Source organism: Amblyomma americanum, chromosome 1, assembly GCF_052857255.1.
Source record: "Amblyomma americanum isolate KBUSLIRL-KWMA chromosome 1, ASM5285725v1, whole genome shotgun sequence".
Classification (NCBI taxonomy): Eukaryota; Metazoa; Arthropoda; class Arachnida; order Ixodida; family Ixodidae; genus Amblyomma; species Amblyomma americanum.
Window position 1 is genome coordinate 249,260,868 of NC_135497.1, and position 27,758 is coordinate 249,288,625.

Genomic DNA, 27,758 nt, shown 5'->3' on the forward strand with positions numbered 1-27,758 from the left:
GTGGGCTGCATCCGCTGCCCTTTTCAGCTTGAGTAACTCTTGTTGCCTACACCGTTACTTCTCCAGGCGCATCTCTAGTTCTTCAGCAGTTTCATCTACTCGATGAACCCGCTTTCGCGACTTATCCCTAGCCAAGGTGGTTCAGTAACGCTCGCTACCGTAGAGATCGCTGGAAGCAGTCCGGCGCCTCCATTGCTCAGTCGAAGAACTCGTCCCGGAGACCGGTTCCAGCTCCATGTCTCCGAGGTGCCTAGGCGGCGAGCGTTGGCCTTTATTCAGCAAGAGCTTATCACGTGGTTTGGCACATGACAGAACTTGCGAGAGCGACCGGCCGGAGCGGGGAAACGAGCGGTAATAGGGGCGACAAGTCATGGTATGACGCAACAGACACACTTGGGGCGAGCCTGCAGTTACAGATCAAATCCAAGCGTCATTTGCTTGACCTTCAGCTTTCTATTCGAGAAGTGGAACTTCTTGCTCCATAAGTGCCGCACCGAAGTTCACGCCGGAGTCGTGCCCCTCCCGCGTACGCGAAACTTAGGAGGACGCTTAAGCTTCGCCTTAAGAGTAGACGCAATATCGCCTTCTCCTACTTCATCCTTTAGAGCGTAGCTCTTTGGCGCCCGTTCCAGCGTTTCGCGGCGTCCCCGTTGTCCCTTGTAACCAGCTCCGCAGCTGAGCCGAAACGCATAGCCTCAGCCGTTCGCCACTGCGTGTACCCCCCCCCCCCCCCCCCCCATCCATCCTCCGCCATCTTCCTCCGTGGCGGCGACCGCGCGATAGCGCGCGGTTTTCTCCGGTTGCCGAAGCGCCGGCTCGGCATCAGCGGGTCACGGTGCGTGCATCCCAAGGCGAAACGCACAGCCACGTTCACTTCACTCGCTAGCAGCCGTCAGCGGCATCAGTCAGTCGCTGCTGTCTCTTCGCCGCGCAGCGTTCCTATGCGCCCACGCGTTGCCTCCTGCCACTTCCCGATAACTTAATTGCTCTCCTCGCTCCTCCTCCAATGCCACCCCTTAGAGGCGGCAATCAGAGCATCGGATCGGTGGCGCGGATCTCGATATGTGCACCGCCCGAGCCGAAACGCATAGCCGCCGCCGTTCGCCACTGCGAACCGCCTTCCTATAAAATGATTTATTATTTGCCCATTCATTCTGAGCCATGAGTGAGGTAACCGGTGGTAGTCGTTTGTATGCTGCTGCTGGTAAACGAGCTGCCAGAGAGAGGCCCAGCGCCGTCGCTGCAAGAATCCAGCGATGCGTGCCGCCGAAGTAGAAGCTTACCGTCCCCGGCGTCGAGATGATCTTGGAGTGCGCGTCGCGGAAGCATAGGCTAAGCGCCGCCGCGAAGACCCTGCCGTTCTCGCCGCTAAAGCGGAGGCTCTCTTACTTCTTATGCGGGAGAACATCCCGTTCCTCTCGCTCGTAATGCCTCACACAGCTGTGACAATCTCGCCAAATACTTGCATAGACCTCGTCTTTGAGAGCTAGGCATTGGTGCAGTGAGCCGAGCATATATCCTTCTATTTCTCCGACCACAAATCTTCCTTCATAACAATCAAGAACTTTTAGTTGAGTGTTTCTTAAAGAAGTAATATTTGTGAAAATTAATAGGTTGTCTGTAATTGTACATAAATGTCTTGCTCGAATTCTTTGCCTCAATCTATCGAAAAGCTGAGAGAGCTGATGAGCTGCGCTCAAATTTCGCTTTAGGAAGTAACGTAATCGCTGGAAATTTTTTGTTTAGTTCTTTTCTTTCTCATTTCTCGCCGATTACCAATTCTCAATTACCACAGCAATCACATTTATCGATTACAATCACAATTAACGATAACGCTACCGATTACCCATCACTATCTTTGTTACAGTACATGACATAATACGTACCTGCCTACAGTCTGTCTGTCTGTCTTTTGTCCAGGAAGAAAGAAAAGGAAAGCGCACAGGCCTGCTCACTGGCTCAAGCCGAGCCACGTGCAGATAGTAGGGGAGTTGAAAGATGGGATAGAAAGACAGGATAGTTAAGACGCGCTGAAGACAAGGCCGATCCCGGAGGCAGTGCAATACCGGGCCAACCGGTGGCGGAAGTGAAGAATCGTTCAAACTCCCCGCCACATTTCCAAAAATAAGTCCAATTTGACCCGTAACAGATACTCTACGTGGTCTGGACATTCGCCTACCTACAGTCACGCATTCGCATTGATTTCAGTACAATGAATACCATAGCTCCGCATTTCATTGCGCGCAATATAAAATCCCTAATTAGCATAATACTTTTTTAATTATACAACATCAGCGCACACCCCAAACACATGTTACTAGGTCCTACACACACTAAGCGTTCACTAAGTGCCTCTTCAACTCGCTGGAACCAACGACCTTTCGTAGCGTATGCGTTGCGTCCCCGCGTGGCACCCACACGGCCTTTAGGTTTCAACTCCATTAAAGGATATTTTCTTTTTCTATATTCTTACTTCCAAAATTCTGGGCTTTTTTGAGGCAGAGCAGGGACGACGCGCGACGCTGGGTGTACGCTCTCTCGTAAAATACCCATCAAAGCTAACAACGAGGAAGCGAAGGTTGGGAAGGCAAAACAGCCCCTCTCCCGTGGTTGTCCATCAGCTCAGTTCCGCCTGATAAAAAAAAAGATATTTTGTCTGCACACGTGTTATGACACGGAGGAGCGGTCTTTAAAATGTGACAAAGGTGCTTAAGGCTTCCAGCACAACGGAGTGAACCAGGTAACGAACACCTCAGCGCTTTCTGGGTCTTGCGGGGACCCAGGCTGCTGCGTGCCCCTGATTCATTTGTTATAATAAAGTTTCCATTTCTCTAAAACTTATGCGTGTTTGCACACCAATTGTCAGGCCTGATAAAAAAAAATTTTGCCAAATCATTAGAAAAAAAATTGTATTTATTTCAGTACAAATGCGAAGGTTACCGGATAAATTGACATTCACAAGTAGACATGGCGGTAAGCATGTAAGGAGAGCCAATTAAAGAGGTACCATAAGCATCTTTGAGCCACTAACAATAATTGCTTGTGGGCGATGTAGAACGAGATAGCCTACGTACTGACAGAAGACTGAAACAGAAACAATCTGACACAGCAAAAAAGGCCTTAGCGGCCGTTTGGTCTAAAAACCAGAACAATACGATCGTTGTTAACACAAATGAATGAGCACGACCACTGCCGGAGAAACTCTTCATTTCCCAAGAAGGAGTTCCTTTGACAAGAAACTAATCAGCTCGCTTCGTAGACAACCAAGTATTGGCTGCACAGCGCGACGTCAAAAGCCACCAGCGACCGCGGTGCATGGACTGCGCAATAAACTAAAAAAACCCGCAACAATTAACCGGCGAGAAAAACGACCACTGGGAAAGCGGTCGCGGGAGACAAAGCTCGAAATGCCCTGTCCACGGAATCCCACATTAACCCCGCGCCAAAAGACACGCGCTACCAAGCAGGTGATTGTAGCGTGGCGATTAGATTGCGGAAGCGGGCAATTCGGACATGTACTGGAGCGTAAAACACCCCACCGCTCCAGCCGATCACAAACAGGCAGCACTGCCCAACCAAGGTTCCAAACAAAGAAGCGTCGATGGTCCGGGAGACGTGTCGACGCTATGCGCGCCCATTGAATGCGGCGCATCGGTGAGCGGCGAGCAGCCGGCACAACAGGCAACACCTGACAGCCCAGAATGTCCACCAGACGGTCTGCAACGATGTTTACATCAGGTGCTACAGCGCTTGCAAGTGTGAAAAAGGCCACTGACGTAGCATATAAAGCGGTAGGCTTCTCTGATTCAGGTTCATGATTAACAAGGACCGAGGGATTCAAATAGCGCAAAGAAGTGCCCTAAAGGTACCGCGCCAGTGTTCGCGCCGGAGCCGCGTCCCCCACCATAATACGCAAAATGCACTTCAAAGTAACAGCGAGGACGTGATGGACAAAGTTGGAAAGGCAAAACCACCTCTCTTGCGTGGTTGTCCAAGAACAGCACGAGCCACAAACTCGGTTCCGCCTCACCAAAAAAAAAGAAAAAAGAAAAACTGTAGTCTGCACACGCCTAATGACGCCTAGGGGTGGTTTAAAAAAGTGGTAAAGGTATCAGAAGGCACCCAGTATGACCGACTGAACCAGGTAGTGCCTCTCAAGCAGAGGCAGGTCAAATGTATGCACACCCGCACACCCGCACACGCGCTGAAATGCCTTCTACGACCGAAGAGCACATACCATCCCATATCCCAGCACAGTCGTAGGTCACACCTAAAATGCGCATCTGCGCATGTAATACGCACATGTAATACGTCTCTAAAGAGACCCCACAAAAAAGCAACGACTCTTCGAATAATTAAGAGCAGCCCCCGACAAGAAGGCGTAGTCACGAAAAACGTTTAGAACTTCGAGCAGGCTGCGTTCATCAGCTAAGTACAGTATGATGTCATCTGCATAAGCGGTGACGCGTACTGCCTCACTGCCTGGCAAAGCCAGACCTCTAATAAGAGAGTGGTGATTGACTGCCAAGATGAAAGGCTCTAATGCTAAGACAAACAAAAGGGGGCAGAGCGGACAACCTTGACGGACGCCGCGGCCAGCATCAAATGCGGTACTTTCCCGGCCATCAAAGGACAAAGTGCTTGAGATATCTCTGTACATCTCTTTAATGAGAAACGCGAAAGAAGTTGGGAAACCGAAAGCATTCAATGTACCGTAAATATACTCATGCTCAAAAAAGTCGGACGCCATATATTGATCGACGGAAACAAGAAGACACTGTGCACGCCGCTGTACAGTATACTCTAGGATATCTCACGTTACGGAAGATAAACTATGTATTTTACGAGCCGGGATGGAGCAAACCTGGTGGCAGGAAATGAGGGACGGGAGGAGAGCCCGTAGGCGGCGAACGAGTAATTTTGCTAATATTTTGTAATCTGAATTTAGTAGGATGATAGGGCGCCAATCTGCAGGACATGTCGAGAAAGGAGACTTTTTAGGAATCAGGACAATGCGGCCTCTTTTAAATGAATCGGGGAAGACATGCCAAGTGAAACAGAGTTTTAAAACTTGCGTGAAAATAGGGCCTACAATATGCCAGAATTGTAAATAGAACTCCACAGGAAGCCCATCTGGCCCCGGCACTGAGCCTCGTTTCATGGAACCTAACTCCTCCTTGATTTCACGTGTTCTGGGCGGAGCCATAAGGCCGCCATGAAGTTCAGCGGCAACCTGCGGCAAGCCTGCCAAAAATGAATGTGCGGGAACGTCATCGGGAACAACCAGAAGGAGCGACTGAGCAATATCCCGGAAATAGACGAAAAATGCCCTAAAAATCCTGCCAACTAGCTGGCCACAGCCTTGGCGGAAGATATAAAAGCAGGGGCCCCTTGAGGGCACAACTGTTCCAGGCGCGCAAGCCGAAACACCTTTGGATGAGCAGTTGGACTGCGCTGACAACGCCATGAAGCCGCTCTGAAAGAGGATGATCGTCAAAGACGCTGTAGACATTCCGAAAGCTCCTCATTCTATGCGCGCATAAGCGCCCATGGCGACGGGATGCGCTGAGCAATACGCAGCTTCGCCCTCACCACTCGCACCTCATCTCAGACGCGAGCCCTTAGGGCTCGACAAAAAGCGGCGCAATGGTGACGCCACTGCTCCTTCAGAAGGTCCCAGTTACCAGGCACGGCCCAAAACGCAAATCCCGCGTTAGCCCTTCTCCCGTGCTGGTGTCGGGAAGGATGCGCACATCGAAACGCCATGGTCTGTGAGGAGACACTGCAAGCGCCGAAACCCCGAGTGACAGAAGAAAAGGGCGATGGTCTGATATGTATATCGGCGAGGATGGCAGCGTAATAACGTTAGCAGCACACACTGTGCCCGAAAGGCCCGTCGGTACATATGCCCTGTCTAACCTGCTCGACGATAATCCGCGAGGCCAAGTCCACGCAAAGACGCCGCCATACAGGAGCTCCTTAGCGGCTGTGAGCATAAACTGGTTGACTAGGCGGCGCAATTAACTCCCGCGCATTCCACCCTGGCCTGTACCTACCGGGGCCCTGCACATCAGCGACCGTATCGAGCACGCAGTGTAAATCGCCCAACATCACAACGTTATTTCCTCCTAGAAAATACACATCTAGTACTTTAAAGAATGAGTTTATAGAATTAGAGTGCGCAGGTGCATAGACGCAAAGAATTCCCAGGCGAATTTCGTTAAACGTGCAGTCTAGCGCCAGCGCGCGTCCAACTAGCGCATCGTAGTTAACATGATTCTTGCAGGAGTATGCGGTTCAAAACAAGAACGCCAATGCAGCTAGAACGCGTTCGGGCGTGCGAAAAGAAAGCATCGATGCCAAACCAACGCTTAAATTCTAACACATCCCTGAGGCGAAAAAAATTGATTTCTAGCACGCAGATGATATCGCAGCCCGATGTACGAGTGAAAGCGACCGCCTCTGCCTGCTTCATAACAATGCGGAACCCCTGCACGTTGAGTGATGATGTTAAGAGCAGTCATTTTGAAAATGGAAAAAATCGAGGAGTCTTGATGTTTACGCAATACAAAGCGCTCCGCGAACGGCGCCAAACCACCCTCTTTTTGCGTAGGGTCAGACTAGAGGAGGCAAGCGGCCTCCTTGACCGACCAGCAGGAATGTCCGAGTCCGTAGTCGATGCATGTGGACGATTTAAGCTCGAACTCAAGGCGACCACCTCAACCTCCGAAGACAAGGCACTAGAAGTGCTGGCGCTAAACCGCTATGTAGAAGAGGACAGCGACTGCATAGGTTCTGCGACAGGAGATGGCCTTGGCGCCTGCCCAGGAGAAATATCTGTGCCGATGCTAAACCTCGATGACGAAGGAGACGCCGACGGTGGTCTCGGCTCCTGCCCAGGCACGATGACAGTCTCGTCAATGACGAGGTTGACTGAACAAGATGAGGACGACAAGCTGCTCTCGTCACCATCGGCCTCAGATATGTTTGCGTTGTTGCTCAAAGCCGCAACGCTCGCTGCGGGCTGCCGCGCGGGCACCGACAGCGGCTCGTCGTCAGCATCAGAGACCTGTAGGGACACAATGGGCTCGGCCTCCGTAGCGGCAGGTACACTTGGAGATGCTGAGGCTGACAGAGCAGGGACATTTACTGTCGGCTTGCTTGGCGCATCACTGTGCGCATCAGCCGCAGGCACCGCTTCTTCCACACAGTCACTCTGAGACACAGAGGAACTACCCGTAACAGCGTTGCTATTGGAAAGGCCGGGCTCTTTAGTTCGAACCAGGTTCGAACTTGACCGCGGCGGCTGCTTTTTTATGGAGGCAAAACGCTAAGGCGCCCGTGTGCTGTGCTATGTCCGTGCACGTTAAAGATCTCCAGATGGTCGAAATTATTCCGGAGTCCTCCACTACGGGCACCTCTTTATTCCTTTGTCCTTTCACTCCCTTCTTTATCCCTTCCCTTACGACGCGGTTCAGGTGTCCAACAATGTACGAGAGAAATACTGCCACATTTCCTTTCCCCAATACCAATGGCTTAAGGAGGGGATAGATTCTAGCGGGGTAAACATTTTTAAACGAAAGCTTAACTGGCCGCGAACTTACGGTTTCGCCATGGCCGCATTCCGAGGAGACACATGATGTCACAACGCGTGCCTCGCCGCGGATATTTCTCTCTTTCTCTCGATCCCTAGTGACTACTGCGCATGCGCCACTAGTACCACCGAGCCACAAGTGTTTCGCCGCTGCGCAGCGCCGCGCCTGTTCTCAAAATCCAACTTTCAATTTTTAGTTTTGTCTTTCTTCTTTCCCTTCCTCCTTTATCCCTTCCTATTCTGCGTGGTTCGGGACTGATATATGTTCGGGACAGAGATATGTGAGAGGGTTACTGTGCCATTTCCTTTACTCAAAAACCAAAAACACAAGCGAGCCGAGGGCGGTCTAAGAGTTCATTGCAACTGACAACTTTGCAAAGGCTGTTCATTTTCACGAAAGGAAAGGCCCGCAACCGGCTCGGTGGTTCAGTGCAAACCTCAATCTCGCTTTCATGTACGTGGCGTTGGTGTCCAACTGCAAAAGCCTGCTCTGATTGCGTTCTGCACACAGGGTAGGCAGCGCGCCCTCCCTGCCCCCTGGAAGATGGCTTGCAGTTATGGTTGATCGCGAGAGATTGATCGCCAAAAGAACGCTGCAGTGCCGCATGTCAGTCACAACGCTACAGTACTCTAGAACCAAGGTTCTAGAGCACTGTAACAACGCTGTTAGCTCTTATGCATTTAGGCCACATCTCTGTCACACCACCACCACATGTATCAAAGCGCAAATGAGGCGTCCTCATATCCAGGGAGCCAGTTATGTGCCCTTCTTTTCCTCAAGGCCATCACCGTCTAGAACATTGTCAACGCCAATGCCAGTGAAAACAGTTAACGCGGATATCTTTCGCTTTGTAAATCTTCAGCTAATCCACATTAATTTTTTTTTGCCTTTTGTTCGGCGAGGGGCTCTCACTACGGGTTTCCTGCGGCCTTAGCTATCAGTGAGGGAGGCTAAGAAAGCGGTAGGCGTTGGTTTGGAGCAGTTTCCATGCAACCGCTTCCTAGATTCCGCTTCAGGTGTTTGTGTGGCGGGGGTACGTACATTCGTTGAGCCGATGGTGTTGAAGATTATGCAGTACTGTTTGAACACTGGTTTTGATCTTATGCAGCGTCGTGCAGGACTCGGTTAGCATAAGCTCAGGTGATAGCGCGCTCGCTGTTTTTTGTGGAGGTAGTGGTCAGCAGGTGTGGAAATAACATCGGCTCTCTGGTGTCCTCTGCTTTTGAGGATATGATATGCACGGGCGGACATACTTCACCTGCCGTAATTGCGGCAGACAGCTTGAGAGTTGATGAGGATGTAGGTTTGTTTCTTCCTCGCCAATAGAGAGCATTGTAATTGCGCTGGCTACCTTTTCTGCCTGCAGGGTCCTGGGCGTTCATGTGGTGGCATTGGTTAATGCCTGTAGTGTGCGATAAACTTTGGCGGTCACCGATGCCGACCGGGATGCGCAGTTTTCCGCGACGGTATATGAGCTGGTTGCACACGCTCCAAAGCCAACCTGACAGGTTCTGAAGGTTGTAACGCGGCAGCGTTAATGAGCTCGTGTCGCGAAAAAAACCGGTGTCGTCTGCGTCTTTGGCCGTGAGCGAAAAATGGCGCATCTCGGTGGACACCTGAACCGCGCCGTAGGGGAAGAGATTTTCTTTCTATTACGGCGCGATATGGATGTTCAGCGAGAATAGTGAGACCGCTAGGCGTCATTTCCTTTCCTTAAAACCAATTTTCATTTCAATTTCCGTCTCTTACAGCCAGGTTCGGGTGTCCTCCGAGATGGGATGCACCAGACGGTCGGTGACGGGAGCGGTCGCATACCGCGTCGGCTCCGTGACAGATCGCAATCAATTGCGATATACCAACTTTTCCCCCTGCAAGCCTGGTATCATCGTCTCCAGGAACCTCAGCGGCACCCGTCTACACCACGTTTGTTAAGGTGGGGCCAATTTTTGACCACCTTTTGGTCATTTGAAGCTTTCGTCACGCCGCGGTGGTGCTAAGCCTAACGGCGCCGGGGCCTGCGATGGCCCCGGTCGGGGATCCCTCGGCTCTGGCGGCTCCAAATCAAGTCACCGGATACGACCCGCAGTCCTTGCAGATCGTAACAATGGATACCCATCAATCCGAGGATACGACTCAAGGCGAGGATCCTCTACCAACCGAGGACGATTACCTCCAAGATATGGTCCGCGTCTGGCGCGGAAAGAAGAACGCGGCGGCGGCATCGAGGGACGCTGGTGCTGGTGCCACCCAGCAACAGGCGCCGGCTAGCTCTGCGCATACGCAGGGCGGGAGTGCGCTGAACGCAGCCTCGAAGAGCTCCAAGCAACTCCGGTGGCGGCCGCAGTACACGCCGCGCATTGAAAAAGATGACATCGTCGTGGTGCTGAAACCAAGAAACACGGTCGACCTCAAGGCGACTTTTGGTCCTGGACGAGCCGGCGCTGCAGTCCGCAGCATCCTCGGGGACGACGCAAATGCTGGACTTGAGGTGTGGCCCATTTGGGACCAAAACGTCCTTGTATGTGCACTGAAATCTGTCGGCGCCGCGGAGAAGCTGCTCCGGGATATTGTGCTGCCTGTAGGGGAACGCGAGCTAAAGTTCCGGGGACACGCTAAACTCTCCGGTGCGTTCTGTCGAGGCGTCGTGACTGTTTCACCAGAAGAAACGTCTGAAAGCGTTAAACGAAAACTCAGTGCGGAACAAGATGTGGTGTCTGTGCTTAAGCTAGGGGGAACCCCGGTTGCTGTGATCACCTTCGCGGGGACCAAGGTGCCACGGACGGTGTTGTACAGCTACGAACGGCTCCCTGTTCGCCTGCACAAAAAACAGTGCCAGCATGCCACCGCTGTGGCACAGTGGGCCATCGGGCCGATGCGTGCCCGCGACCGCAGCCGGGCTGCTGCAAACGCTGCGGAGTCCAGGTTCCCGATGCCACTCCTGACGGCCCGGCAGAACATGACTGTGTTCCGAGCTGCCTCATCTGCGGAGGCGGCCACCCTACCGGAGCTCCTGGCTGTGCCGGACGGTTCCGGAAAGCCATCAAACCGAGCTCCCCATCCGGATCCAAACCGAAGACAAAGACAGGGCCCAAGCAGGCTGCTCCGCCCAAGGCCAAGAAAGCGCCAGCCGATCAGGAAACCAAGGCCAAACCCGGCACATCGAAACCTGTCAAGTCCGCGACCCAGGTGGTGCCCCCGGTCCTCAACGCCGGGGACTTCCCGCCCTTGGCACCCGTCCAACCGCAGGTGAGCAGTTGGAGTAGGGCAGTCTCCGGGCCCCTACCCGTCCCTCCCCTACCGAAACCGCCCTACAGCAGCAGGTACAGGAGCTCAGGCGCCAGAACCAAATTCTAGCGCGCAAAATTCAAGAATTAGAGGCCAAACAGGCCGGGTCATCCGAACCAATGCAAGAAGCTGTGCCAGATGACGAGGATGACGGATCATCCGTAACATCTTGCCTCACTAGCGTCTCGCAGCAGTGCGGGGACACGGTAGTTGGATCTGCTGGCCGCGTCGCCGGCCTAAAGGCACTGCAGCGCCAAACCGAGCAACTGGAGGAGCAAGTGGCGGCCCTCCCGAATCAAATCATGTCAGCAGTCCGCGAGTCCTTCCAGGACATGTTCAAGGCAGCTCTAATGCAAGCACTTCCCGACCTTATGGCCCATGTCACTGACTCGGTCCTTAAAGCCGTGCAGCCCTGGGTCAGCACCCAAATTAAGAACGCCACTAGCTGCGAATCCCCTCACCTCAAACGTAAGACAGCCTCCCGCCAGGCAGCGGAGGAACATGGTTCAGGCTCTGCAGCTGGTGGGTCGGTGCGGCCAATCGCTGGGGTAGCGCTGGCTCCCGGCCAGAGCTAGTCCGCTCGCCCGTAAATAAATAGAACAAAATGGCTACAAGATCTAATAGGAATGATAAAAACCTTGAAAAATTCCAGATCATCCAATGGAACTGCAGGGGTTTCAGAGCTTGGAAAAAACGGTCACACCTCCAGCTCTACCTGCAGTCCCTAGGAGAGATGCCGGCACTCATTTCCCTGCAGGAGCCCGGCATAGACGCTAAATTATCAGGCTACAGCACCTTTCAGGGGGGTGCCTCTACGTGCATCTTGGTGCATAAAGCTTACACCGTGGTTCAGGTCGACTTAGACTTGAGTACCGAGTAAGAATATACAATGGGCCGGGTACTGTCTCTCAGACGCCGCGACCCGTCAATACATATCCTTAACATATACTGCCCTCCGCATAAGCCGCGCGTAACTTTTAATGAAATCTTCCTTCGCGCGATAAAAATGGCAGCCAAAGAGCCTCTAGTGATCGTTGGAGACTTCAATGCTCCCAGCCTTCATTGGGGCTACCACTTCGAACAGGCAAGAGGACGTAAGCTGGCGAAGCTCATCTCCACCCTCAGCCTCACGTTGCTCACGGACCCGGCGTATCCCACCCGAGTGGGGAATTCGGTAACCCGCGACACGTGTCCCGACCTTTCTCTCGTTAAAAATGCTAGAGCGGCTGCTTGGGAGAACTTGGGAGATTCTCTAGGCAGCGATCACCTCCTTCTCCAGATTACACTCATGGCGAAGGCAGCGCGCAAAAAATGGGGTCAGGCCAAGCTGACCGATTGGCACAAATTTCGAAATCGCACTATCCCTCCCGTACTATTTTCCGGCGGATACGCGGAGTGGGCTAACCACATATACAATACTCAGAAACAACACGTCACAACACTACAAACCACCGAAGAGATCCCCGCAGTGGACACCCACCTCCTGCATTTGTGGGAGGCGCGCCGGAGCTTAACTAAACGGTGGAAAAAGCAGAAAACTAATCGCAAATTACGCGACCGCATAGCCAAACTCACAAAGCAGGCTGCAGCGTGTGCTGCCGAACTCTCAGATTCAAATTGGAAAGCACGCTGCGACGCCGCAGCTCATCAGATGAGCTCGAAGGGGACGTGGCGTCTCTTTCGCATCTAATCGACCCCTCCCAAACGAGAGGGGAGACGCAAAAGCAGCTCCGCCGGGCTCTGCAAGGGTATCAAGGTACGACGGCGCAACTTGCGGACACTCTGTGCGACAGATATCTCTGTCGTACGGAGGAGCCGCCTGGGCCTGAGTACATGTACTCTGGCAGGCCTAATGAAACACTTAATGCCCCTTTTGAGTTGCACGACCTTAAGGCGGCCTTAGCAAAAATGCGCCGGGGTACGGCTCCGGGACGGGATCACATAACAGTGAACCTGTTGGCGAACCTACCGGACCCAGCCTACCTCCATTTATTAGAATACATCAACCAGATCTGGGACTTGCGTTCACTCCCTCCCGAGTGGAAAACGTCACTTGTGACGTTTATTCCTAAAACAGGTAAGGCCGTGAATATGGACAACCTGAGGCCCATATCACTGACCTCATTTGCGGGCAAGCTTATGGAGACGATGGTTCGGGATCGCCTCTCTCCATACCTGGAGAGTAAGGGCGTCTTTGCAGTCACCCTGTTCGGGTTTCGCCCCCACATGTCTGCACAGGATGTCCTTCTCCAGCTGCACAGGGATGTAATACGACCCACAACTATGCAACACAATGACAAAGCCATCCTCGCCCTTGACCTGAAAGGGGCTTTCGACAATGTTAAACACGGAAGCATCCTGGCCAACCTGAGTTCCACCGATTGTGGGGCTAGGGCCTACGCGTATGTGAGATTTCTTGACTAATCGCCAGGCCTTCCTTCGGATTGAGGGCGAGGAATACGGCCCTTACATGATGGGAACACGGGGTACCCCTCAGGGAGCGGTGTTATCACCGCTCCTGTTCAACATAGCTATGATGCGCCTCCCAAGCCAACTGGCCCGGGTGGAAGGCATTCAACACGCGTTATATGCAGATGACATTACAATTTGGACCACTGAGGGGAGCCTTGGGGACATGGAGGCCCGCCTTCAGCAGGCCGCTTCCATAGTCGATGCGTATGCTATGGACTGTTGGCTCCAATGTGCTCCAGCGAAATCAGAGCTTCTGCATGTCAGAGCGAACCCAAAGGATAGGACAGCAATTCACATCTCTCTGTCAGGAGGTCCTATTAGAGAGGTGGAGGAGCTTCGTATTCTGGGCCTTTTCATTCACCACAGACTAAGACCGGACTCCACCATTGTGAAACTCAAGAGAGTAGGCGAACAGGTAGGGCGTATGATCCGCCGCGTTTCCAACAAGCGGGGCGGTCTGCGGGGCAGGGACGCGCTTCGGCTCGTCTATGCCTTTGTGACTAGCCGGATCCTCTACGCCGTGCCATGTCTCCGCACTACTAAGCAAGACGAGGCGCTAATAGACGCCATCATCCGCAAGGCAACTAAGCGAGCCCTGGATCTCCCGGTGGCTACCTCTAATGCCAAACTGAAGGCATTGGGGGTGCTAAACTCCTACCAGGAGCTGCGGGAGGCCCACATCGTGAACCAATACACGCGGCTCATGCAGACGGCCCCTGGGCGCCGCCTGCTAAACCGCCTACACATCCAACACGACTGCACTCCAGAGGAGACAGAGCTTATCCCGGTACTGTGGCGCCATATGCTCTGGGTCTCCCCGCTCCCCCGTAACGTGGACACCGACATGCACGAAAACAGACGACAAGCGCGGGCTCGGGCTCTTGAGAGACAACACGGCTCCCGACCCGGTGTATATTATGTAGACGTAGGAGGGCCGTCGCCCACGGGATTTTACACGGCCGCTGTTGTTCACCAGGAAATGCACGTCGATGGACTCTCTTTTCGAGCCCCGAATTCAATGCGAGCCGAGGAAGTAGCGATAGCGCTTGCTGCCACCCATGCCAATTCGAGAATCATCATTACGGACTCCCGAAAAGCATGTGATCATTACTTGGCTGGGGAGATCTCCCCCTTAGCTGCTTGCATTCTAAGACGGACTGCCACAGATCCAACACCGAAAAGAATCATTTGGGCTCCTGGCCATCAGGGCGTACGAGGTAATGAGGCCGCTGACGCGGCTGCCCGAGCGCTTATTTACCGGGCTCCTCATCCCAGCTCTTCTGGCTCGGACACTAACCAGCCGCTGCTGGGATTCAGGGAAATAATAACGCATTATAGCGACAACCACCGCCTTTTCCCGGCCCCCGCCAAGGGGCTGAGTAAGACGGAGGAGCGAACTTTAAGGCGCCTGCAGACAGGTACTCTGCTCTGTCCTGCAATCTTAAAGCATTACGATCCTAACACGGATGGGCGATGCCCGCACTGTGGGGAGACCTGTGATATCTTCCACATGGTGTGGGCATGCACTCAAAATCCCCACCTCCCCCTTCCCCTACCCCTTCCAGAGAGGCATGGGAGACTGCCCTCCTCAACTGCTCCTCGCTTGAGTCCCAAAGGGCTCTGTTGAAACGGGCGAGAGACGGGGCATTGTCATGCGATGTCCCGGACTAGGGACGCCGACCATGTAGCGGGGCCACTCTGTGGCTCCCAAACTCTATTGCATAATAATAATAATAATTGGTTTTTGGGGAAAGGAAATGGCGCAGTATCTGTCTCATATATCTTTGGACACCTGAACCGCGCCGTAAGGGAAGGGATAAAGGAGAGAGTGAAAGAAGAAAGGAAGAATAGGTGCCGTAGTGGAGGGCTCCGGAATAATTTCGACCACCTGGGGATCTTTAACGTGCACTGACATCGCACAGCACACGGGCGCCTTAGCGTTTTTCCTCCATTAAAACGCAGCCGCCGCGGTCGGGTTCGAACCCGGGAACTCCGGATCAGTAGTCGAGCGCCCTAACCACTGAGCCACCGCGGCGGGGAACTCTATTGCAGCAGCAATTAAAAGTTTTAACCACCACCACCTCCGAGATATGTGAGACAGACGTCCTTTCCTTAAAAAAATTATTTTCATTTTCCTTGCGTTACGGAGCGGTTCGGGTGTCCACCAAGATATGTTTCCTTTTCTTAAATTGCCCGGGCAAGGGGTCGCATCGAAGGACGACGGCGTTCCGTGGATTCCTTGGAAATGCTGCAACATGCTGTCGCATCCGGGTCTTAAAGGCAAAATTTACGTGTCCTCCAAATTTTTATCTCGTAGCTTGCAATCCAGTGTGAACGTATCAGATCGAGTTAATAGTCACCCCTGCGAGGTCGCTCAGAATCTCCCTCTAATTACATAGCAGTGTTTCAGTGAGTTAGGTATAAAAAACGTTGAACAGATCGCTGATCTCAATTCACTAAACTCAAAAACGGAGCCGCGTTGCAGTTGCATTTTTTGAGCCTACGAAAGCCAAAAAGCGTAAGAACCATATAGTTACGTGATTATTTGGAATGACTACGACACAAAATTTTTTGAGGATTGGTAATTTCAAATGCTTAGTGTTCATGGAGGCGGACTAGCAACATTTAATGGGAAAGCATTTCTTGCCTCATGAGTGGAGTGGACGGGAAGTGTCACCACGGACTGCGGACAGAGGTTGCCCTCGCGAATTCTCAATCATCCCGTAAGAGTGTATTTATGATTTCTAATAATATAATGATTGAATGGAAAGCTTCCATCACAAAATTATTTAATAACATAAATAATTTAAAAATAAAGTATTAAAGCTCATAAGATAGAACCAAACAAAATAAAAAAGATAGACCCAAAGAAAGATAGAACCAAAGAAAATAAAATAAAGTTAGAAACGCACACATAGCAATAAATTAGAATAAACTGAAACTATATACAAAACAAAATCAAACAATGAACAAAAATAAAAGACATTTTAACTACTTTACTAAGTAACACATGAGGCAACGAAACTCGAAATAGTTTCGCATTTCCGCACGTAAGGAGATTTAAGTGCACCTTTTACTTTGTGCAGTTGCAATGCTCTAGGCCCACCTCGGTGGTTGCAACCTTGGCGAAGGGCCTGTGAAGGGCGCCGACACGTAATTCTGCGCGTATAGCCTGGCTGGTCGAGCGCACCAATGCGGAGGCAAGTTTGTGTGTTTGCCTCAGATCGAAGACCTATCATCCAGTTTCTAAGTACTACCAACAGGGAAAGCCGGCTCCACCATCACTGCGATGTTCTTAAAAGTCACTTCATCCAACCTGGGAACGCCGGGAACAGAGCGGTACTGTACTTGGCTTCGCGAGTGACATAACTGCGACGGCTGAAATAGAAATTTTTGTAACACATATATTTCAAGGAAGCGCTGTTTTAAAGTCAGTATGTCCTGTAATAAAATATGATTACTGTATATTGCACTCAATGGGCAGAAAAGTAGAACGGCTTAAACAAGAAACAAAATTGCCTACAGTGAGAGAGGGCTTCCTATTGATGCCGTCAGGTGTAGCTAACCATGAAAAACATTTTTTTTTCGTTTAACAGCGCACTTTTAAGAACAAATATTTTTTTGGGAAAAGTTGTTATGCCCTAAATATTATCCCATAAAAGCTTACGCTTTTGCATACCGAAAAACAAATTTTTCAGTGGTGTCGTCTGCTGTTGAAGGCTCGACGAAGCCCCATTTTCGTGCACAGGTTATGGTTCGCGACATGATAAATTTCCCCAAACCCCGCGTTTCTATGAGAACACTGTTTGCATGCGCTAAGTGCCGGCTCTCACCATGTACTGGCTCTGCGCTTACCAATTTTGCCAAGAAAAACATGAATTAGGAACCGGAACCCTGTTCTACAAGTGACAGCCGTGTTCATGCGGGTATGTAACATGCGAGTGTTTGCGTCAAATATTTCATGAGGTGGAAGTCACTCCTGCATGTAATGCGTGGTCACCGCCAGACTTAGAAATGAAGCAAATGCAATCCGTTAACATAAGCTGAGCTTGTCGAAGTACTCGCGCTTTTAAAAGAAAATGAGCGGAGTGGTCGAAGCAGTTGACTGTCGAGTTCTCAATTCGTAAAAAAAAAACTTTGTTCCCTTCTTTCGCCTTTGAATGCTCAGGTATCACAGGCTCCTGCTGGACAAAGCCAGCTTGTCGCGCAAATGGTTCCAAGCAATGGGACAAACTGTTTTCAGGCTTAAAAGGCACCAGACGCTGTCTTCATCTCACTTCGATCACTTTCGGGTGCTTCGGATCTCAAATGAACATTTCGCGTAGAACTACACCACTACAAACCGCAGAAAACATCAGTAAAAACAAAACTACACAACAAAATTATCCAATAAAAGCCATCTCGCGCCGAGCGGCAAAGGTGGCAGGGAAGCGCTTACGATCGGCGGAACGAGTGGAAGCGTTTCGTGCGCGGCACGATTTCGCACGAAGGGGGAAAAAACTGCTCGTTTCGCCGACGCTTTAGTGCACGATTGATGCATCCGTCGTGTTTTATGCGGTTCACTTACTGATAAAGCCTGGACCTCTTCAGGGTGTGGACGTTACGGTGTGGACATTACGTAAAGTGAATCAGCTTTACAGTCCAGACATACAACGAGTAGTTTGTGAGGCTTTCTCATCAGGGTCCAGTATTCTTTTCGTGCCATATAACAATTCGTGGCATCCTACATTAAGAGTACATGAGGCCGGCATTCTCTCGAAATTAATGATCTGCTCTGCGTTGATAAATGCTGCTATTCCTGTTCAAAATCGTGCCTCTTATGAGCCTGATATGCTACAACATTAATAAGAAGGTCCGTTGAAGTGTAATAGGTATGGGAAGCTTCTAGATCGTGTGCCACTGAATCAATTCAAGCTTACATGCACTGACCAGCCCTTGTTAGTGTTGAAAGACACCTTGTTCGATACTACTTAATATTTCTATCCCAGGCAGGTGCCATGGACTTGTAGACGTTAATAATGCACCTGCTAACAGGCGTAAACCACAAGGCCGTTCATTTGAGAGCTGACAGGCTGCGAAAGTGCGGCGTACAAGTACAGTAACATTTTTGTGCATATTCAGAGGAGACTTCGCATTCCTGAGTCATTTATCCGGAATAATGCTGCTGGAAATTTTTCAGGCCATAACCGTCCCCTTCTTGAGAAGACCTCACCGCAACGGGCACCAAGCCCTCTACAAGTGTACTGTACGGAGGCATAAGTGTGTCCTGGAATCAATTTAAGGCTTAGTTTTTGAATGCCTTTAAGAAAAGGACGATAAAAAGAAAGGAAGTTCGAGCAGCAAATCTTCAGCGACAAAGAACTGCCAGTTACAAATAAGCCAGGCCAAAAGGTTTTGCTCGCATATCGCCGTAGAAATTCTTTTTAAGTGCCCGTAATCTTTTCAGGGCACTTTTAAAGGCTCGGTTATTCCCACTGGCGTACACATCCTCCTTCGGAAACCTGAAAATTGTCGGAACGAGACATAGTGGTCTCCGTGGAGAGAAGGATCTTTCAATGTAAACCCCTGATGATGAACACTTGAGCTTGTAGAAACAAAAAAAATCAAATATACGCGCATGGATGTGTAGCATTGAAGCCTAGGTGAGCTGCCTCCCAGTGAGACAGCTCAAGAAGAGAACAAAGAAAACGCGCATTATCAGCTGGAAGGAAGGAAGGAAGGAAGGAAGGAAGGAAGGAAGGAAGGAAAACGTTTATTGAGCTCTAGAGAGTAGGTGAGCAATTTGGCGGAGTCAGGTGTGTCGTCCGTCTTCTTAGCAATGGTCGTCTCCCCCGGTCCAGGGCTCCGCTGGATGCCGCTTCCAGCTGTGCTCGCCGGATTAGCCCAAGTTGGACGTCCTGACGGTCGCTGGAGAGCATTCGTTCCCATTGCTCCGCACTCGGGTTTGGTATTTTTGGTGCCACCTCTATTTTCTGGCAGGCCCACGTTATGTGATAGAGCGTGGGTGTTTCATGGCACCATGGGCATTTGTCTGTGTATTGTGTGGGTTGTATTTTGTCGAGTGTATTTAGATTCTGGATTTTGCTTTGTTTCCCGCAGCGAGAAACTAACTAGTGACATGTCTAATGTCAGATATCTACCCTTCGCTACGTGGGCTTAAAGCGACTGTGAAATGGTACTTACACACTGAGGTTAGGAAAACCGCATGAGGGATCGGTATTCCATCACTTGTCATTACACCGCAAAAAAATTTACGCTAGCTTCACTAACACTGAAGGTATCGACGATTAAAAATTATGCTTCTCCTCATCCCCCTCCACTCAACACTCGGATGCGCGAGAAATAAAGAACTTAAAGAAAACAGGCTTGGACTGCACCCTTCCGCGCCCCATCTTGCTACGCTCCCAATGACACACACATTGCGGCGCATAAAATGACAATGACCTTCGTGGCAAGAGCTCGCCGAGGCTGCCCACTTACGTCATAAGGTTGGGGGACGTGCGGTCAAGTCTCGCCCTCATACGTTGCTGCCTACTGCGAACAGCGATTTAAAAAAAAGTTTTGTTATAGGGTCGACGCAGAGGTTTAACTTTGACTCGAATAGCAACAATGACCACTTCTAGAGATCTGTTGCACTAGGATATGACGATCAAAGTCATTTCATTCCCCCTTTAACAAATCTGCAGAAGTCATGGATGCAAAAGAAGCTGGATTTTTTGTTAGAAGCAAACAAACCTGAGCTCTGATCTAAACATTCGCCAGGTCTTTGACATTTCCTAAACCTTCGATGAGCAACACTGGCAACCAGATTCATCGTTACAAGACCTAGAATCAAGGCCTCCTTGAACGAAGTTGAATTTGCCAAGCTTGGAAGGAGGTCTGCAGTCCGGAGGGCGAAGACAACGTGACAGGTTCAACGATTAAAAATCGCGACAGGCACAACGCAGAGGGAAGCGACCACGCAGGGCAGCGGTAAATTTGCTGCAGGGAAGTCGGCTGCTGCCATAGGCCTCAAATTGCGTGCTTTCAACGCAGTGGACTTGGATCGCAAGGTTGGAGGCTATAGAGGGAGTTTAACCGCACGACGCAGCACTCGACAAAATGTTACTGTAATTCCCTAAGCGATCAAATCCTAAAAAAAGGCAGAAGGAAAGAAGCCGGGGTTGTTTCAGTCACCCTCCTCGGCAACGTGTCGGTTCCAATGAAAGTGAAGGTACTGCTACAGCATGCCCCAAGTGCAGCCTACTATAGCGTCTGTGCACAGGGTGCCCAAAAAGGCATCGGCTGACAGAGCATCCTGCCTTCAGGAAAGTGCAGACTCTGCGGAGGAATTTCAGTAAGAAGACCCGCATTTCTGAAGATTTACGTGAAGCGACCTACCATTTCAATTAGAACGACCTTGTTGTTATTTCCAGGCTGACAGGGAAGATGGCTCCACCGTACCTCCACACAACTTATTTTGAGCAAAACCCAATATTGCTGTTATCATGATGCTCAATGCCGTATCTCAAAATCCTTCCAACGTCAGAAACCGTACACTTATTGTGTTAGAAGAAATCAACCTGCAGAAGCTTGTACAACAGGTCTTGGGACGTAAATTTGACATTCCGACCTGTGTTGTCGTCTGCCTCTGTCCCGTGTCTATTGACATTCTGAGTCATTATATGTCACCAGCACTCCTCAGTTATGTGATTGGCTCGTGTGGGATTGTGAGTCGTGCAGAACGCGCAAATTAAATCAACGTAGAAGGCATGTGCTAGGACCAGGAAGAGAAAGAGAGTTACTGGCCGCTGGTCAGCAGAGCACACTGGCACGAGCGCACAGCTACCAGAACCGTTCAGGACACGCTAGCAGAAAGCGCATGACGCCGACACTGCCGAAGAGACGCCGAGCAGACGCAGCGATCGGACGCGTGGCACATCGGCTCCGTCGATTTTCGACTGGAACCGCGGCAATCTGATGTAACACCTATCAAACCTGTGCGACTGCATCTGTGAAGTCAGCAGGATCCTGGAGACACCGATCTGACCCAGGTACGCCCAATTTTCGGCCATTTCGAGCAACCCTCCGCATCACCACGTAGCGGTTGAGCTAAGCCTAACGGCTTCGGCTCCCCCGCCGCTGGCTGCGGAGACGCCCGCCGGTCAACCGCTCAACATGGCTCTGCCTGAACAACGCGGATACGACCCCACGACTCTGTCGTGGTCGTCTGTCCCTGCAAGCCAACCAGAGGATGGCCCATCCACCATTTCGGCGCAGCAAGCTGCCCTTTTTCAAGTCGTTGAAAGCCGGCGCCGCCGCCGGCAGAACGCACGAGGAGCTGCAACGCCCAAGACTCCTCTCGACAAATCAGCAACGGGAGACGCTCGCGCTCCGTCTTCTAAATGTCCACAAAAGTCATTTTCGCCAGTCTCCAAGTGGACGCCGAAGCCGACGGTCAGGATGAACCCTGACGATTACGTGATCGTGCTGCGACCACGCAGTACGGTCGCCCTCAAGACAGCATTCCAGCAAGGTGAGCTCGGCGCTGCCATTTCGGAACTCATCGGCAGACAGCATATGAATGCGATTGCAATTTCTCCCAATTGGGAGCAAAACATTATCGTCTGCGGCACGCAGAACCCCGAGGTAGCTCAAAAGCTTCTGACGGACATCCAAATTACAACCAGCAAAGGATCGCTCCCGCTTCACGGACACCTCAAGCTCACCGGTGATGTGTGTCGTGGTGTGATTTCTGTGCATAACCTTGAAACCAGCGAATCCTTGAAACATAGTGTGCAGTGGCGCGGTGGTGATTTAGTCCATGTGCGCAAGCTGGGAAAATCGAATGTAGCTGTGTTGACTTTCGAGGGACGCAGCGTTCCGCGTTACGTCCATTATAATGCAGAACTGACTCCCGTCAAGGAGTATAAAAAAACGGTGCCAGCGTGCTACCGTTGCGGCACACTGGGGCACCGGGTGGACAACTGTCCCACCCCGGTCAAGGAAAGATGCGGCCTTTGTCGTCAAAACGTGGGGCTTGGTACTGAGGCGATGGCCCCCCACGTCTGCAATCCTATGTGCTTAATCTGCGGGGGCCCGCACCTCACCAGCTCCCGCGAATGCACCGCCAAATTCATCAAGCTGCCGCAGCCAGGGCCCAGGACGCCATCCAAGGGAGCCAATTCCGGCGCTACACGGGGAGGGCGGCAGCAAAACAACCAGAAGACGCCACGAAGTGGCGTGATGCCTCCCCCAGGCAAGACAGCAACGGTAACGCCACCACCCGGAGCAGCGGAGTTCCCAGCTCTCAGCGCTTCACCTGGCGGCGCCGCCTGCAACCAACCCAAGGTAGGCAGCTGGGCGAGGGTCGCCTCCTCTTCTTCCCCTCCTCCCTCCTCCCCCACCAGCACCGCCGAGACGCAAGAACTCAAGCGCGAGCTCGCCCTCTTGCGAGCTCAAAACGAAAAACTAGCCAGCGAGCTTAACTCGCTCAAAGCCAAATTCCCTACTCAGCCCGCGTCGAGCGACGAGGAAGAAAATATCACAGACAGGGAGATTCCTACTAATGTGGAGAGTCGCGCCGCGGCCCTGGAGAGCCGGGTGACCGCAATTGAAACACAATTGGCTGACCTCCCCCAAATTATCCACGATACCATTGCGCGTCAGGTGGAGAGTGTCATCGCACAGGTGACCCAAGCCGTAACTCACATTATCCAAAAATGGATAAAAGACAATCCGCGCGTCCTTAAACGCGTAGGGCCCATCAGGGACGATAACCGCCCCTCCAAATTCAACAGAGTTATTCCCGATGAATTTGACTTCTCGGAAAACTCCTCCACGTCTGCGCCGGGCACTAGCGGACTGGGGAGTCTTAACAACGTAACCCCACCCTCTGCCTCCGACCATGGCCCCCAACCCTAAGTCGCGAGCAAGAGCAACTCAGCCGCTTACAATAACGCAGTGGAACTGCCGAGGTCTCAAGAACCGCACGAAGCGGACTCATCTCCGCTTCTATCTTGAGACCTTTGAGTTTCTCGTCGCCGTGGTTGCCCTTCAGGAACCCGGCGCAGGTGCCAAACTCAAACTACACTACATTTCAACACAACCCGCAGACATGTATACTTGTTCACAAGCAGTATACTGCGCAGGAAGTCACGCTCCCCACAACACCGCCTTTCCCATACACGATGGTGTCCGTGCCGCCCCTAAAGCGGTCTGACCCACCTGTACACATTCTAAAAATTTACTACCCACCTAAACTTAAGAGCGTCATGTTCAATGAAATTTTCACCCAAGCAATGCAGGTGGCGGGAAGGGATCCCCTTCTGATCGTCGGCGACTTCAACGCCCCGAGCAGGCTATGGGGGTACCCCCGGGAGGACAGACGTGGGCGGAAGCTTGCGGAACTTCTTTCCACACTTGGACTTACTTTACACACTGACCCCGCAAACCCAACACGAGTCGGAAATTCGATTCAACGAGATACTTGCCCGGACCTCACATTTACACGCAACATACGCCATGCCGACTGGCTGAATACAGAGGACACTCTGGGTAGTGATCACTGTATAATCAACACCACCATTTACATGCGTCCCCTGAAACGCCCACTAACACAAGCTCGTGTACCGGACTGGACGACTTTCCGCACATCTCTACCTATCGTAGATCCCCTCCAGTCGGGATACGACGCATGGTCCAAATCGCTCACGTCTACACTCACGCAATACGAGAAGCAGATACAGCTCACAGAAACACAAACGGACGTGGACAACCACTTGCTCCACCTTTGGGAGGCCCGCCGCAGCCTCACCAAACGATGGAAGAAACAGAAACATAACAGACGCCTAAAGGAACGCATCCTCGAACTCACACAACAAGAAGCGGAATATGCTACTCAGCTAGCCGACACTAACTGGGTGGACCGGTGCAACGCGGCTGCGCGCCAGATGTCTGGCCGCAACACGTGGCGCCTATTCCGCGCTCTCATCGATCCAATACAAACACGCACGGAAACCCAACGCCACTTACATAGGGCATTGCACAACTTTACAGGAACGACAACACAGCTAGCGCACACGCTCAGGGATCGATACCTTTGCACCACTAAGGACCCCCGGCAGGCGGAGTACTCGTATGCAGGCGAAGAGAACACGGAGCTGGACAAGCCGTTCCAGCTCCACGACCTCCGGGCGGCCTTAAGCAAGATGAAGCGGGGCACTGCACCTGGGCGCGACAAGGTTACGGTCAAGCTTTTGGCCAACCTTCCCGACGCAGCCTACGCCGCGCTCCTCAAATACATCAATAGCATTTGGGACGGAGAGACTCCTCTCCCTCTCGATTGGAAATCGGCTCTCGTGACCTTCATTCCGAAGGCCGGCAAACCTATAAATGTGGAGAACCTTCGCCCCATCTCTCTGACGTCTTGTGTCGGCAAGCTGATGGAGACGATGGTGCGCGACAGACTCTCCGATTATCTCGAAACACAGCACATTTTCGCGGACACCATGTTCGGTTTTCGTCCTCAAAAGTCAGCACAGGATATACTTCTGCAGCTCCACCACGACATTTTAGATCCTGTCGAATGTCCCCACAACGACAAGGTGGTCCTGGCCTTGGATCTTAAAGGCGCATTCGACAACGTCAAACATGCAGTAATCCTGGACCACCTCAGTAACACTAACTGTGGCCACAAAACTGGAGGTCATCCTGCGGAAAGTCATCAAGCGGGCTCTCGATCTTCCGATCACCACGTCCAACCAGAGGCTTCTGGCCTTGGGCGTGGTGAAAACATTTCGGGAGCTTCGAGAGGCCCACTTATGCAACCAATACACGCGTCTTGCACAGACCACGTCCGGTCGCCGCCTCTTGGACCGGCTACACATCAAACACGACTACCACATTGAGGAAAGGGAAAGAGTGCCAGAACCCTGGAGACGCGCCCTCCGGGTCCGACCCCTTCCCCGCAACATGTCCAGTGAAGACCATAGCGGTCGTCGCCAGGCGCGCGCGGAAGCGTTGGCGCGATACTATGGTAACCAAGAACATTTGTATTACGTAGACGTTGCCGGCCCACACCACGGGGGGTGGTACACGGCCGCAGTCGTACACAACACAAACACAGTTAACGGGCTCACTTTCAAAGCCTACAGCGCAACACACGCCGAGGAGATTGCCATTGCTCTGGCTCTCACGAATCCCAAGTCAAAACACATCATTACCGACTCGCGAGGGGCCTGTCGGAACTACGAGTTAGGCTGGGCTCCCCCGCTTGCCTGGCGCATACTGGAATATAGCTGTCGATCTGAAGATCCAACTCCACGCAACCTGATTTGGGCCCCCGGTCACCAGGGCCTCCAGGGAAACGAACAGGCCGATCAGGCCGCCCGCGCACTCTCTCCCCGGGCTATCTCCCTGTCCTTGGAAGGGTACTCCCAATCAGACAATCTGGGCATTACATTCAAACAAATCACCGATTACTACAAGGAGGAGCACCGGCGCTACCCGGCCCCTTGTAAGGGTCTGGATCGCGCTGACGAGCGCCTCCTCATCAAAATTCTCACTAACACTGTACTGTGCCCGGCGGTGCTTAAACACTTCAATACATCCTTTGATGGCACGTGCCAGTTCTGTGGGGAGGTGTCTGACACCTTCCACATGGTTTGGGCGTGTCAATCTAACCCATCTATCCCCCCCAACCCCACCAGAGAGGACTGGGAGGCGGCCCTGCTCGGCTGTCAAGACCTGAAGAGCCAAAAGGCCTTGGTTCAACGGACGCGGGCGGCGTTGCTTGCCAATGGGGCCCCGGAATAGGGGCTCCACATAGTACTGTGAGGGGAAAGGGCCAATAGGGTCCTACCCCAATCACCTTTCTGTAAAAATTTAATTGCTTATAAATGTTTTTCACCACCACCATCACCGACATTGCCGGGATAATTGCACATCAGTACGCGCATTAAGGACGCATTTAAAATGGCCCGTAGAGATTACGTGCCCGGCAATCAGGAAAAATACATAAAATTTCTTACAGTACTTATGACTGGGGTCCATTGCTGTGACAAAGAATTGTGTTTTTTAACCGTTGCTAGCTCTGCTCATTTCAATTGTACAGGCTTCATGGTATGCTTGGAGGAGGAGGAGGAGGAGGAGGAAGAGGAGGAGTAAGAGGAGGAGGAAAGGCAGGCAGGTTAACCAGAAAATAGCCAGTTTGCTGCCCTGCACAGGGGGAAAGGGATGGTTTGCTTGTGTACAAGATTTGAGAGGTGGCTGATAGCGTGTATTTTCTCCTTAAATTCACCTCTTTGTTCTTGTCTAATGAATCAATAAGTGACAGGTGGTATCGAGGTAGTAATCCTCCGTATGTCTTTAATAATGTTCTTAATGAATTCATTTGGAAATAAGTTTGAAAAGTAACCTAAAGCGGTGTGCGGTGAAATATCCTCTCCTCTTTCGGGTGCACGCTAGAAGGAATAGAAAAATAGTCAGGACGAAAATAGGGCGCACTAACTCCTTATCTGTGGACACCTCTGTCGCGCCTGGAGGGAGCGGCTTAGGCGGGGAGTGAATGACGCTTGCGGGCAAAAATATTTATTGGCCGCTTTGAAGGGAGGCGACCTCACTAGAGGGTTCCAGTGGCCTTTTGTCTTCTGGGAAGAGCGGTGGAGGCAGGTGTTATGATTAAATCAGTGTTTAACAGGGGTCGCGGGATAAAAAAATGTGAAATAGATCTGCACGGCTAATATAGGATATACAAATCGAAAGCTGTTGGCGTTCATTGTGTTATTTGGCGTTCATGTTCTAGATGCCGATGATTTTGGGGAAAGGAAGGGCGCATCGCTGGCTCCCTGGGTCAGTGGACGCCCCAGTCACGCTTTGAGGTACGTGGCAGTTGTAAGAGAGAGATGTAGGCTGCATGCATTAGCGCTGACACCGTTGTGGTAAACACGCTGCACTGCAGCAAGCGGCCACAGCGTGCACTGAGGGGCTAACCTCACGCGATCAACCATCAACTGTCAGTTGCCATGGTAGCAGAGTGGGCGCGCTGCCTATCCAAACTGCTGAACGCAATAAAAGCAGGTTTTCGCAGTTGGACGCCAACACCTCACATGGAAGCGAGATTGAGGAGGCCATTGACACAGGTAGCCAGTTATGCGCATTTCATTTCGTGAAAATGACCGGCCTCTACAAGTCGGCTCATTAGTTTTATTTAGTTTTTGAGAAAAGGAAATGGTACAGTAACTGTCTCACATATCTCGGTGGACATCCGTACCCCGCCGTAAGGGAAGGGGTAAAGGATGGAGAAAAAGAAGTAAGGAACAAAGAGGCAATTGAAAATTGGATTTTGAAAAAAGGCGCGGCGCTGCGCCGCGGTGACACACTTGTGGCACGGTGCATCCAGTGGCACATGCGCAGTATACTGACTAG

The 27,758-nt window shown here is 51.7% G+C and overlaps 1 protein-coding gene and 1 pseudogene across 1 annotated transcript; both read left to right on the forward strand.

Moving 5' to 3' along the window:
* Nucleotides 1–9,615: 9,615 nt before the first annotated feature.
* On the forward strand, nucleotides 9,616–11,455 carry LOC144116640 (uncharacterized; annotated as a pseudogene).
* A 2,060-nt stretch (nucleotides 11,456–13,515) lies between these two features.
* On the forward strand, nucleotides 13,516–16,492 carry LOC144116656 (uncharacterized). The gene is made up of 2 exons (XM_077651215.1): nucleotides 13,516–14,921; nucleotides 16,453–16,492. The coding sequence occupies exons 1-2, from the start codon at nucleotides 13,516–13,518 to the stop codon at nucleotides 16,490–16,492; spliced, it is 1,446 nt and encodes a 481-aa protein (XP_077507341.1).
* The last annotated feature ends 11,266 nt before the right edge of the window (nucleotides 16,493–27,758 follow it).

What these genes read in the sequence shown, in the direction of transcription:
- LOC144116656 (XM_077651215.1), top strand. Translation starts at nt 13,516, where the DNA reads ATGGAGGCCCGCCTTCAGCAGGCCGCTTCCATAGTCGATGCGTATGCT. An exon ending in CCCCTACCCCTTCCAGAGAG is followed by an intron (nt 14,922 to 16,452) that starts GCATGGGAGACT and finishes GCAATGCTCTAG; the next exon opens with GCCCACCTCGGTGGTTGCAA.